The 13,590-nt window shown below is 56.6% G+C and overlaps 1 protein-coding gene across 4 annotated transcripts in view; it reads right to left on the bottom strand.

The window, feature by feature from the left end:
• Nucleotides 1-1,281: 1,281 nt before the first annotated feature.
• Nucleotides 1,282-13,590, bottom strand: part of CPNE5 (copine 5) — a 79,529-nt gene continuing 67,220 nt past the window's right edge. For all 4 annotated transcript variants that reach the window (XM_040473352.1, XM_040473351.1, XM_040473353.1 and 1 more), the window contains 8 exons: nucleotides 13,035-13,096; nucleotides 8,450-8,496; nucleotides 6,740-6,921; nucleotides 5,768-5,895; nucleotides 5,432-5,534; nucleotides 4,752-4,809; nucleotides 4,233-4,306; nucleotides 1,282-3,008 (listed from right to left, as the gene is read on the bottom strand). In XM_040473352.1, the coding sequence (XP_040329286.1) occupies nucleotides 2,790-3,008; nucleotides 4,233-4,306; nucleotides 4,752-4,809; nucleotides 5,432-5,534; nucleotides 5,768-5,895; nucleotides 6,740-6,921; nucleotides 8,450-8,496; nucleotides 13,035-13,096 (873 nt within the window). In that variant the 3' untranslated portion in view covers nucleotides 1,282-2,789. The remainder of the gene's footprint in view (nucleotides 3,009-4,232; nucleotides 4,307-4,751; nucleotides 4,810-5,431; nucleotides 5,535-5,767; nucleotides 5,896-6,739; nucleotides 6,922-8,449; nucleotides 8,497-13,034; nucleotides 13,097-13,590) is intronic.

Genomic DNA, 13,590 nt, shown 5'->3' on the forward strand with positions numbered 1-13,590 from the left:
CCAGGAGAGAAGCTACAGTGTCAAGCTCAGTAAAGATGCACTTGGCCCCTCTTGGGCGGTGGCTCTGAGACTTGATTCCCCTGCCAGGTGGGCATCTCTGCTTGACGCTTTCCCACAGACGTCCAAGGTGAGGCAAAATGGGTCACTGGTTATGGGAACTTCCCTCTTCCCAAGCTATGACCCCACCCGGTTCCCACTCCAAGCACATCGGAATGCAAGTCAGAGGGTGATCTAATTATAGGGACAGCCATGAATCAGCTCTAATTTACTATAAAATCATAAGAAGTAAGTAAGTCCCCAACTTTGGTATAATTAGTCCCAAATTTCTTGTGATGTGCAGATTGGGAATGGCTGGCTGGAGGGCTAATCTGAGAGCGAGCTTGCCCAGAGGAGGGGAGAAGTCCCCTTTCCCTGAGATCCTGGGCTCTGATGGCCACAGGGGTTGATAGATGAAGAGGGACACGGAGGGCAGGGGCTGCCCTCTGAGGGTACAACTGTGTGTGAATCAGTGTTTCCAAACTTGAGCAGGGCCTGGCGTGAGTGCTAGGTAAATACTTGTTGAGGGATGAGTCAGTGGGTGATCAAATGTAATAAACTGACCCACCTGTTTTTGAGAATAATCTGATCATGTTATTCACCTCTCTCACCTCCTGACTCCATTTCACTCAAGAGTAATGCTAAAGCCCTAACCACGGCCCACAAGGCCCTATGCACTCTGGATTCTTCACAACCCTGATCTCACCTCCTGAACTATCTCCCCACTTAATACAGTTCCAATCACACAAGCCTCCCTGCTGTCCTTCACATGAAGTATGCTCCTGCCTCAGGGCCTTTGCACTTGCTGTTCCTTCTACTTGGCCTTGGATACCATCGTGCCTCCTTCTCTCATTTCCTTAGGGCTCATTTCAACCTTCACTTCCTCAGAGAGGCTCTCCCTAACCACCTCATTAAAATATCACCCTGTCCCTCTCTAGCCCCTTATTTTCTGTTATTTGTCTTTGTGACTCTTACCACCACCTGAAATTAAGTTATCTACCTATTTAAGTGCTTACTGGGTTTTCCTGTCTTATTTATGTGTTTGTTGTAAGCTCCATGTGGAGACGGGGCCTGTGTTTTGTTCATTGCCGCATCCTGAGTGCCCAGCACAGACCCTGGCACATAGTAGTTGCTCAGTAAATCTTCATTAAACAAAAGAATGGAAGAAAGATGGAGAGGAGAACCTGGACTCTGTCGAACAGCAATATATTTTCTATTTTTCACAGGGAAAGGAAAACAAGAAACTTTAGTAAAAGAACCAAATTTACTCCAGTTTAAGGCAAATTCCACACAGAGACTGTCTCAGAGACGGGCACAGGACCAGACAGCATAGAAACACCACCATCATGCATGACAGGGAGGGAAGCGGCATTGGGGCAGCAGACGGGCGTGGGGGGAGGGGGGGTGGCGCCTAGGCATGGGATGTGCAGTGGGCCTCGGAGCCTCATGCTGCAGGAGGGGCTGGCATGCATGACCAAGACTGGGCAGCTGGTTGGGCCCAGGGGTGAGATCACCTGTCTCACCTTCCCCACAGCAGGGGCAGAAGCTTGGGCTCAGACACCAGAGCCCAAGGCTGAAGGACTCAGGTGGATTTGGGGTGACAGGATGGAACAAGGTGACCCCAAGGGCCAAGACGGCCTGGGGTAAGGGGTCACACTGCTAAGGAGTGGGATGGGGGGAGCTGGGCATGGCATGAATGGACTCTCAGGACATCAGAGCTGAAGGTAAATCCGGGACCATCTGGTCAACCCTCTTGACTTACAGATGTGGAAACTGAGACCCAGAAGGCAGGAGGGCCTTGCTTGGGTTCCCACGGGCGGCAGCTAGAGGCAGGGCTTGAACCCAGGACCTCTATCTCTTATCCCCGTGGGTCAGAGGGGCAGTGTAGGAGTGTTGGGGCTGGACTGTTTCTTCCAAGGCCTCCAGGGGGGTAGCAGAGGCCTGGGCCCCAGGGGCCCCAGGCAGCTCTGGCAAGAGAAGGGGATGCCTGGAATCAGAAGTCAGCTGTAGAGATGCCTGTGGGTCTACACCAAGGAAAGGCCTGTGGATCTGTGTATCTAAAACCATGTCCTTCTGGGCTTGAGAGGCACCAGAAAGGACCCTGTGCCCAAAAGGCCTCCATTCCCAGCCCACCATGTGGCCTACGGCCTCCCCTCACAGCCTCCCCTGCATGGGTCCGCAGGGCTCCCAGAGCATGCAAGTGTCCCTGGGAAGGGTCACATGTTCAGGCATCCCTGCAAACCCAGCAGCCTCACAGGGTTCACTGGAAATGGGGATGGGATAGATACTGGGGTAGGAGGGCAGGGGCCAGGTATAGAAATAGACACCACAGGAGGAGGGAGGCCCAGCCCAGGCTTCACGGCCATATAGGAGCAGACGGGATTGCCAGGTGGGCCGAGGGGGACCTCAATTCTCCTCACTGTTAACACCTTCCTGGCTGGGCCAGAACCAGGTATCAGGGAGAAATGAGAAACGCAGGGGCCCAGAACCCACCTCCACCACCTGTACCCTCCCAATTGCCTGGGTTGGGCCATAAGGCTAGGAAATTAGAGAGGAGTCTTCAGAGGCCCCGCCTCCTGCTGGCCTCCCAGGCACACATGTTACAAAGGCTGGGCGGGGCAAATTGCAAGAGACCCCGCCTATACTCCCCCCCCCCCGATGGGCGGGGCAAATTGGAGACCCCGCCTACACTTCCACTGGCCTCCCCGGGCCCCAGCCGCCCGCCACAGGCCAGGGGACTTCGGGAAGAGCGCTCAGATGTGTGTGTGCAGGGGGGAAGCAGGGGGCGTGCGGGCTGGGGACTGTGGGGGCGAGGGCTCTGGGGCCGCAGGCGGGGGGCGCGGGCGGATGCCCTGTGACTTCATGTAGGACACCAGCTGGTCAGGGATCTCGGCCAGCACATCGCGGGCCAGGCGGGCCATGCTCAGCACGTGGTTGCCAGTGCGGTCCACGTAGTCCCTGAAGGGCACGAACTGGCCAGAGGAAAGGCAGGGTCAGGCAGGGTCTCCGGCTGGACCACAGCCCCCACATCTCCAGGCCTGGGTTCCTGTCCTATTCCTCCTCAGCCGCGGCCCTCTGCACTCACCCCCTCCCCATGGTGGTGAATTCTCATAGCCCCTGTTCTCTCATTCACTCACCAGATTCGTACTGAGCGTCTACGTCATGCCAGGATACATCACCAAACAAGAGCACTTAATCTCTGAAGTCCTGGCACCAACACAGGGACTTAGCCGGTGCTCAGGAAACGCTGACTGAGCCCCCTGGCTTGTGAGAGCGGGCCTTCCCATCTCCCCCCACCTCTCTCTCTTTGGCTCCGCTTCTCCTCTTCCTTCTCGCGCTGACACCTAAAGTCAGGCCCCTCTGGCTTCCTCCCAGGCCCCTCGAGCCCCTCACCACCCCTTGAATGCCTCAGCGCATTCCTGGCTCTAGGCCTTTCTATGCAAGGGTCCCCCCTCCCAGATTGCCCCTGCTCTGAGGTCTAGCCTCCTCTCTTTGCTCTCTACCCCTGGAATGAACCCTCCTCCATCCCCTCCTTTTTTCTTTTCTTTTTAATCCAGGGGTTCTGGAGAATGTCAGTTTTCATTCCCAATCTCCTAAACACTAGGGACTCGGTCTGCAGGAGATTCACAGACAGAAGTGCTTACTAAGGTGCATTCTGAGGCTTGACTGGGCAGGGACACCCTGAGGACAAAGACCTGTCTGCTCATTACATCTGCCATCCTACAAGGGATGTTCAGACAGGGCTTCAGTTAAGCAAGCACTGCCCGTTCTCGGAGAGGGCGGAGAGGGCCGCAGCAACACTATAGACACCTCCCCCCCACCTTCAAGGGTTTGCCCTCCCACTGGGAAGGCGGCCCAGCAGAAGACAATGGAAGGTGCAAATATCAAGTGTGAGTGCTCTGCATGCAGGAGGCCAAGGAGACCTGGGGGCTCAGGGAGAGCACTGGCAGAGCATTCTGGTCGGGGTAACAACATTAGGGGTGAGTCTCAGACATGGGAGAGAGGGGTCCAGCTGGGGGAGAAGTGTGACCCAAGCACTGATTCCCGCTCCCTTCTCCGGTGGCCAGGCCACTCTGGGGCTCTCTCCAGGGCCCCTTTCTAGAGAAGTCTCTAAAAGGGGGGGGGGGGGGTATAAGGCCAGCCTGGCTAGAGAGGCTCTTGCATCTTCCTTGGAGCAGGCAGGATTTGGGTTTCACCTGGACAATGTCCCGTTCTGCCAGCTTCCCCCGGGAGGAGATCCGCACATCGTCACCATCCAGCTCCACCATGGCTGTGTGAGGAGAGGCATTGGGGGTGGGGTGAATTAATGGTGGGCACCTGGGCCTGGCACACCAGTGGAACTTGTCCTCCAATCCCAGGCCAATCCAAGACAGAGACCATCAGACCAGATCCCCATGTTAGAGATGAGGAAACTGAGGCCAGGAGACAGGAGGAGCCCAACCAGGTGAACCCCTGGCTTCTAGCCCAGTGTTCCAGCTCCCCCACCCTCCCCAAGCTCCCAGGGTTGGAGGAGGGAGGAGTGACTGGGCCTCCTCCCCACAGCCTTGGGATGGGTACACAGCCCGACACACCCTTCCCTGTGCAAACAAACACACCCTTACACCCTGTGCTCACCCAGACAGTCACACCCACCCATGAGCTCTCACTCTTTGGGGAAGGGTCATTCCCAAGGGCCTGAAGCCTCTGGGGGAATACCTGGGGGGATGGGGACTTACCGTCGAACTCCGCCTGGCCCACGCCAATGATGATGATGGACATGGGCAGTTTGGCAGCCTGGGAGATCATGGGTAGGGGCAGAAAGGGGTGGGTCAACAGAAGACAGAAGGAAAAGAGAAGAAATGGAACAGAAGGATGGAGACACGCAGAAACACAGAAAAGGGGGGAGGCGGAAGGACACAGACAAAGGGAAACCCAAGGTGAGGCCCCAGAGAGGAAGAGAGGGTCGAGAGGGTGAAATGGGTCACGGGTCTGCTTCTATGAGACACCCCCATCCCCGCTTCTGTCCCTGGGCCACCAAGTGGGACATCTTTTACGTGGGCAACTAGGACTGCCAGCTGGGGTGGGAGTCCCTTATACAGGGAGAACACCCAGTAGGGGCAGCCATGTTCCTGGGCCTCCCCCACTCTGGGCTCCCGCTGGACCTGGCCAGGCCGGGCTGGGGTCTGGGGCAGCAGTCCTAGAGATGGGCTAATAAGGGAACCATAGGCATCTAGAGGGAGTGGACCATCTAGGGTGGGTGCAGAGGTCATCGGTAGGACCCTTCATCAGACGGTGCCCCCTCCGCCCCCCAAACCCCACTGCGTGGAAAGCCTCGTCCCAAGGGTTCCTCTAAAGCAGCGGGAAGGCATGCCCCCCACCCCCATTTTCCTCCCCCTTCCCCACCCCCCCAGCTCACATTGACGATAGCCTCCTTAGTCTGTGCCATGTCCGAGATGACCCCGTCCGTGATGATCAGCAGCACCGAGTACTGAGAGCCATCCTGCACTGCGGCCGCGGTCCTGGGGTGGGGTGGGGGCGGCTATCTGTCTGGCCCGCTCGGTGTCCCTCCCTGCCCCCCACACTTTGGTGGGGACAAGCCTTTAGCCGGAGGGGAGTCTCTTTAGGGTCAGAGCTCTCTGAAAGGCGGGTCGACGGGAAGAGACACCTCCTCCCACCTTCCCAAGAGGACAGGGGTGGACACGAAGGCCGTGTGAAGATGTGGGGATGGGCGTCGAGCGGCCCCGGCACTCACCTGGCCACGTGGGTGACCACAGGGGCGAAGTTGGTTGGGCCGTAGAGCTGCACCGTGCGCAGGCTGTGGTGGTAGGCCTCCAGGATGCCATCGATGCCGCAGCAGGAGGGGTTCTCCTGGTTGCCGTTCTGGGGGCACCGGGGATGGGGAGGTTGAGCTCAGGAAGGAGGGAGGAGTGGGAAGGAGGGCAGCCGGGTGCTCTGCTGGCGGTGTGGGGGGGGGGGGGGGACCGGCGGGGGGGGGGGCGGGCGGGTGGGGGGGCCCCTAGACACTTCTCTGGGGGGGGGTCGGGGAAGAGGAGGGAGCCTCAGGGCAACACGTGCTCTGGGTGAGCAGGGTTCCGACCTGCCCCTTGCACCACTCTTTGTACCTGCTCAGGTGGCACCCCCTCCACGAGAGCCCTGGCTGCTTCCCTCGGGGCCCCCCCCCCCGGGCAAACCACTCCGTCCTAAAATGACTGCAGGGTCTGAGTGGCTCTGGAAGGGCCAGCCAACTAACCTGTCCTCCCGTGTCCTGTGCCTGGCACAATTGAGCGTCCCCAGCTCGTGGGAGGGAGGGAGAGGAGGTGGCCTGAGAAAGCATCCCTCAGGTCCCCCATCGCAGCACTAACTCGGGGAGTTGCTGGAATTACCTGTAGTTGCCCATACCCAACGCACACCCCTTGTACCCTGATTTCTGGGGTTTGGGTGGGGGTAGTTCAGCCAAGTCTCTACTGCACCTCTACTCGGGTCTTGTCAGAAAAAAGAGGGCAGACCCCACTGCGGGTGGCATCAGACATGGAGGGGAGATGCTGGTAAGCCAGCTGGGGAGTGGGCCTCTGGAGGCCCTGCTACAAGCCCTCCTACACACAGCAGGCAGCTTACCGCCCCCCCACCCCCCGCCCAAGGGCTGCACGGATGTCCCCTTGCCCCAGGCTCGTCACCACGCCCCGAGCCCGGTGGGCCCTCAGCCTGTCCTCCCAGGACCTCCTACCAGCGGGAACTCGTGGGACACCCTTCCATCAGGGGGTAGCTTGGCCCCGAAGCCAAGGGCAGGGAACATCTTGTCGCTGTCATAGTGCTGGATGATCTCCCCGACGGCAGTCAGCGCCAGTGCATAGGCGTTCAGCTGGTAGGGGCTCATGTAGTGCAGGGACGTGGACTGCGAGGGGTTCCCTGCAACACGGGACACGGGAACATTTGCTGGTGTCGACACTCCAAGCACCCCGGGCTCAGAATGCAGTGGGGGGGTGCCCAAGGCACCCCTAATTTGATTTATTTATCCTTGACTCCTTTCTCTCTTGCCACACCTTCAATCCTTTAGTAACTCCTGGTTGCTAAACCTTCAAAATATATGCAGAATCCCATCTGCCGTCCCCAGCTCCGTGATACCACCAGCCACCCAGCCCAGCTCTCGGCCTCTGCCCTGGGGCCTGCCGTCCAGCCAGACGAGCCTGTCAAACCCCAGGCAGCTAGATCATGCCTCTTCTCTCCTCCAAATGCTCTCATGCTCCTATCCCACCCAGTCCCAACCGGGGGGTGCCCACAGGCCCCAGGGGGTCTGGCCTCTGCTTACCTCCCTCCTGGCCTCCTGCCACCCCCTCCTATCACCCACTCAGGCCTGGCCCCTTACCAGCCCCACCTCAGGGCCTCTGCAATGGTGGTTCCCTCTGGGACACTTTTCTATAAATGTGTACATGGTGTGTGGTCTTCCTGAGCAGACTCCTGAAAATTACAGCCTCCCCCAACGCTCCCTGTCCCTCTTCCTGCTTACATTTTCTCCATAGCCCTTGTCACCACTGATAATGCCCGCATTTTACTTATTTGTTTATTAATGAGGAGCACTCTGGCACAGACTGCCAAGGTACAGATCCTGTCTCTATCTGTGTGCTCGTGGATGGTTCCTTAACCTCTCAGCCTCAGTTCCTCGAGCTTAGCGTGGGGATAATAGTCTCACCTCCTGGGATTGTTGTGAGGAGTCGTGATGTGTTACTGGAACTCCCCTCATTGTAATGACAAGGCCCCTTCCAGCTCTGACTTCCTACCACTCTAGGATGCTAGGGCCCACCTGAGGAGTCCAAAACCTGGGCTCCTTCTGATAGACACGGAAATGGGCACTGAGCACCGCTAATGGAGGTCCAGACTCCAAGGAAGGTTGTGAAGTTTCTAACAGCGTGAAGTGGGGCACTGATTATTCCTGGTGACTCGGTCATAGCCCAACCCTGGAGAGAGTCAGAGGAGGGAAGGGAGCTGGGACAGCCCCAGCGAGGGTGGGAACTTGGGGCTCCTGCCCTCGCTGAGGACCACAGAGCTCTGCTCGGCCTGAAAGTTGGCCTGCACAAAGGATGTGAGGTTTAATCCCATTAGGAAACACTTCTTCTCCATGTGCTGTTTGTGGGCCCAGAGTAGCACTGCCCTACCTTTGCAGGAAGACTGGGTGCCCTCAAGGGCAAGGCTGTGCCTCAGAGCACATAGGTCCAGAGCCCAGATTTATTAGACCATGGTCCAGTCTGGGGATGCCTTTGCCATCTTGATTATACTTTGGCTCCCCAGGCTTAAGTACCTTCTTTTTGGTGAGGATGAGGCCAGAGAATATGGGAGATCTGGCTCCCAGCTAGGACCAACTACGACAGCTCTGAAAAGTACCCCCCATCCCTTTCCAGCCCCAGCCCCACGCCAGCTCCTCTGCCCATCCCCCACTCACCATTGGAGGCCGTGAAATCGATGGCCACCGTGAAGTTGATCTGGGTCCTAAAAGAGGAAGAGGAGCAGGGGAGTTAGCTGGACAGGCGGCAATCTGGCTTCCACCCCAGCCCCACGCAACACCCCACTTATGATGCTGCCTTGCTAAAAGCTGGAACGTGAATCCTACTGAACTTCCAGATCTCCCAGTTGTTTACAGGAAATATAAGGGACAGAAGAACATGTTAAATGACAGCAGGGGGATGCAGCCAGAAAAGCCAGTCTGGGGGCAGCAGTGAGGAGTCCAGGCCCCCTGCAGACCTCGTGAATCAGAATCCCTTGGCGGGGAGCAGGAATCTGTTTCAGCAAAGCCTCAGGTACTTGGGGGAATCAACAGATAAAAAGAGAATTAAGGGGCAAATGGACCAATCGCAATATATTGATCTTACCTGGATTTCTGATTCAAACAAGCCGATGAAGTAACACAACGGGGGAAATTCGAACACTGAAAAGGTCTTTGGTATTAAGGAACTGATTTGTAGGTGTAATTACGGTATTATGGGTACATTTTACAAAGAGAAAGTCCTTGGGGCCCCTGGACTTGGGGCCCCTGGCTCAGTTGGTAGAGCATGCAACTCTTGATGTTGGGGTTGTAAGTTCGAGCCCCACGTTGGGTGTAGAGATTGCTTAAAAATGAAATATTTTAAAAAAATAAAATAGGGGCGCCTGGGTGGCTCAGTCGGTTAAGCATCCGACTTCAGCTCAGGTCATGATCTCACAGATTCGTGGGTTTGAACCCCACGTTGGGCTCTCCACTGACCGCTTGGAGCCTGCTTCAGATTCTGTCTCCCTCTCTGTCTCTACCCCTCCTCCACTTGTGATCTCTCTCCTTCTCTCTCTCTCAAAAATAAACATTAAAAAGTAAATATAAATAAATACAATCTAATTTCTTTTATTAAAAAAAAGAAAGTCCTTAAATTTTAGGGGCGCCTGGGTGGCTCAGTCGGTTAAGCGTCCGACTTCAGCTCACGTCACGATCTCATCGTCCGTGGGTTCGAGCCCCGCGTCAGGCTCTGTGCTGACAGCTCAGAACCTGGAACCTGCTTCGGATTCTGTTTCCCTGTCTCTCTGCCCCTCCCCTGCCCCTGCTCTGTCTCTGTCTCCAAAAAAAAAAAAAAGTCCTTATATTTTAGAGCTATATCCTGAAGTATTTGGGGGAATGAAATATGATGTCTGAGATTTGCTTCAAAATAATTGGATGTGGGGCGCCTGGATGGCTCAGTTGGTTGACGGTCTGACTTCAGCTCGGGTCATGATCTCCCAGTTTGTGAGCTGGAGCCCCACATCAGGCTCACTGCTGTTGGTGTAGAGCCGCTTCAGATCCTCTGTCCCCCTCTCTCTCTGCCCTTCCCCTGCTTGCTCTCTCTCTCTCTCTCTCTCTCTCAAAAATAAACATTTAGATTAAACTAACTGGGTGAAAGGAAGCACGCATGCATGGAACAAGGCTGGCCAGCAGTTGGTAACTGTTGAATCGGGGTGAAGGGTATTTGGGGTCTCATTACGCCTTCTCTCTACTTTTGCATGTATTTGGAATTTTTCTGTAATAAAAGGTTTGGTTTTGAGGCTTCAGATTCAGGGTGGAGGCTTTCTGAGGGTTTGGCTGTTCTAGGTTCTGTGCTAGATGCTGACAGAACAAAGCCGACAAGGGGCATCTGGGCGGCTCAGTTGGTTAAGCGTCCGGCTTCAGCTCAGGTCACGATCTCAGTTTTTGAGTTCGAGCCCCGCATCAGGCTCTGTGCTGACAGCTCGGAGCCTGGAGCCTGCTTCAGATTCTGTGTCTCCCTCTCTCTCTGCCCCTCCCCTGCTCACACTCTGTGTCTGCCTCTCAATAATAAATAAACATTAAAAAAAAATTAAAGAACAAAGCCGACACGACGTGAACCCCTGATAACGTCTAGTCTCGTGGTTCTAGTGACCACAGAGTCAGCAGGGGAATTTGTTTAAGAAGAAGGTCCCAGGGCCCCACTCCAAAGGATGCCAGTTCAGTTGGGTCTGAGATGGGGCCCCAGAATCTGCTTCTTCAACAGACATTCCCTCAACAGACATTCCCTGCCCTCATCCAGGGATGGATTCTGAAGACGGGGTTCTGGGATCACACCTGGGGACACCCTTCTGGTGGGTCCCAGTTGGGGTGATGTAAGATGGGGCCGGGCTCACTTCATCTGCATTTAGCAGACGGCACCTCTCAGAAGCCAAAGCCCTCTCCCCACCTGACCACAGATGAGCTGCTGCTCACGGGACCATCGTCCCCTAGGAAGGATGAAGGACACGGTTAGCAGGAGACCCAAGCCAGGGTCTGCTGGCCAGAGATAGTCCAGCCCACGCTCTTTCCCCTCGCCTGCTGCCTGGAGGCACAGCATCCAGTGGACTCCAACATCTGCCAGAGATGCAGCCACCAGGAGGCAAGAGCCTGGGTCCCTCACTGACTGTGTAGAGCGTCTCACCCATCCCTGCCATCCCATGAATGAAAAATAAACCGTTGTTTGTATTAAGCCTTGAGGTCACAGGATTATCTGTTATAGCAGTTGACCTACCCTATTCATCTCTTTGTGGTCATGTCTCACTGGGGAATAGACAGATTGTGTCTTTGTTAGAGGAAGGGAGACACTTGGAGGGTAAGAGCTCTGCTCCCAGGGCCACTATTGGGAGGGTGGTTCTGGTCTACGGGACCACAGCTGAGGGACACCCACCTGCCCGGCTCTTCCAAATAAGGGTGAGGGGAGAGGCAAGCCTCATTCCTTAACTGGTCTTCCCCTGCTCTGGGTTCTGAAACGACTCAGGGAAGGAAGGGGCTGGAAAGCAGGTACATTTAGGGGACAGCTGCTCCCTGCGGGCTCGCCTCTCCCGCCTAAGGGCAGAGCAGGGCAGAAGGCAGGCTGCTGAGCAAGCTGCTCCCTCTGACACCGGGCAGAGGTGGCCAATCCCTCTCTCCAGGTCCAGAGAGGATCCTGGGACAAGAGCATCCATCGGCTGCCTGCCTGGACACGTACGTGGAGCTCTCGCTCCCGGGAGCCAGCTCTCTGGCTCAAGTCTCTGGGGAGGGCGGAGGGAGGTGTGGGGGAGGGCCAGGGAGGCGCCAGCAGCCTCTGAGGGCTCCTCCATGAGACATCGAGGCACCCAACCCTTTAACTCCACTGTCTCCGCCTGCATCACACCCCACCTGGTAGCTGTGAGGCAGGCAGGGCCACGATTATTCATTACTGTGGAAGAAATAAATGCAGCATGTGGCGACAGAGGAACCCTGCCGCTGGCTGGGCGTGTGGCCACGGGCAAGTTATGTAAAATGGGAGATAATCATCCTCACCCTGCCCACTGTGCTCTGTAAATTGGGGGCACTATGCAAATGAGGAGAAACAGGATGTGGACTGCTTGAGAATTAGCAGGTGCCATGGAATGCTTGATGGGATAGAGAACAGGGCAGTTTTGATGGGGGATGGGAGCAAGGGCAGGGTCTGGAGTAGGCTCAGAGGAGAGGCGGGGGCGGGGGGCAGCGGGGGGGTGGGGGGCCTCTGGGTGACCGCAGGCAGGTGTGTGCTCAGTGGGTAGGAGAGCTCGCAACCTTGAAACCAGTTTCAAGGCGACAGGGAGTGGTGTCATGGGAGAGTAAGTGTGGTTTCCCAGGGCCTGACTTTTCCCTCTGCCCTGGAGAGCCCGGCAGCCGAGTGCCCACTTGGCTGGGATGAGCCTTTGGCACCTGCCCTGTCTTCTTTCCAGACAGGTGTAGTCACTCACCTGCCAGCACCTGTGGGCTCTCGGCTTCCCACACCCTGACCTGGCACCTGTTCTGGCAGGGAGCACACTAACCTCACCTCGGAGTCAGACTCTCTTTCCGCAAGCTGTTGGCTGGAGCCTCCAGGCTTCCCTGCCTGCCTCGGCCTGGATGCCAACCCCTCTGGCTCTTTCTGCTTCTTACACTCGTGTCTGACCACCTGGGACCATCTGATGGCTCAGCCCCCAGTGCCTCCTGTCCCTTGTATGTCCTTGATGACACTGGGCAGGTTAATCATTGCCCACCCCCCGCCCCCAGCCTCCCCGACAGACCAGGTATCAGCAGCTCAGAGAAGGAAGGACCATTAGAATTCACTTGACTCCAACTTCTATGTGTGTAAAGGAGGAAACTGACACGAAGGAAGGGAAAGCGACCTGCCCAAAGTAATGGGGCTAAATTAGCAAGCGGCTAAGAAGGGCTGAGAGCCTGGGCCTCCTAACTCCTAGTCCAGGGCTCTTTCCACCACCTCCCTAAGCCCTTAGTTGTCTTTGCCACGGAGTCCCTACCACCTCCAGATCCCATCCCTGCAAGGGAACCTGATGTGACCCAGGCTGGAGCCTCCACAGCTCAGGAGCCTCCTCTCCGGCCACTCAGGATCCAGGGACATGCACGGCTCCGGGCGAGTTGTTTGAGGCCAGAAATGGGCGTTTGCTCGGGGCTCGCAGGCTTCGTCTGGGGCCTCAAAGAGGCCAGCGTGGGGCTAGAGCTCCTCATGTCGATGGGTGGGGCCCCCTTCCTCTCCCTGAAGCCAAAGAAACCGGGCTGGATCTCTTCTCACCCTCCTTTAATGTAGTCAAGAAACGTGCACTCGGACTCCACCGCAAAGGAAAGCAGCGTGACCTTGAAAACAAAAGGCAGCTTGGTCAGCGGGGAGCCCAGGGCTGGGGGGAGACGGTTCGCTGAGAGTCAGGGGGCACACAGCAGGCCACTTCTGCAGACCCCACTGCATACAGGACCCACAACGACCCTAGAAGTGCAGCTGTGGTCCCATTTTATAGCCAAGGAAACTGGCTTCAAACAGGTCATGCCATCTGCCTGGGACAGGGCTGAGTGAGGCTGGAACCCTGGTCGGTCTGACTCCAGAGCCTGCACTCTGGACCTTGATGCCAAACTGCATCCTAGGAGGGCCCTGCCTCTGTCACTGGGGCACAGGGGTCAAGCCAAGAGCACGAGTTTCCCCTAAGTGGACACCGATGTGGAGTGTGGAGGGCAAGGGGGTCTTCCTGACACAGGCCTGAAAACCTGCCAAAGCTGACTAGCTCCACCCTTCCATGTCCTGCTAACTGTCGACCTAAAGCACCCCTCTTTGGTCTGCGCTTATCTTAAACCTTACT

Source organism: Herpailurus yagouaroundi, unplaced genomic scaffold (genome assembly GCF_014898765.1).
Source record: "Herpailurus yagouaroundi ecotype Mexico unplaced genomic scaffold, PumYag 139, whole genome shotgun sequence".
NCBI classification, from domain to species: Eukaryota; Metazoa; Chordata; class Mammalia; order Carnivora; family Felidae; genus Herpailurus; species Herpailurus yagouaroundi.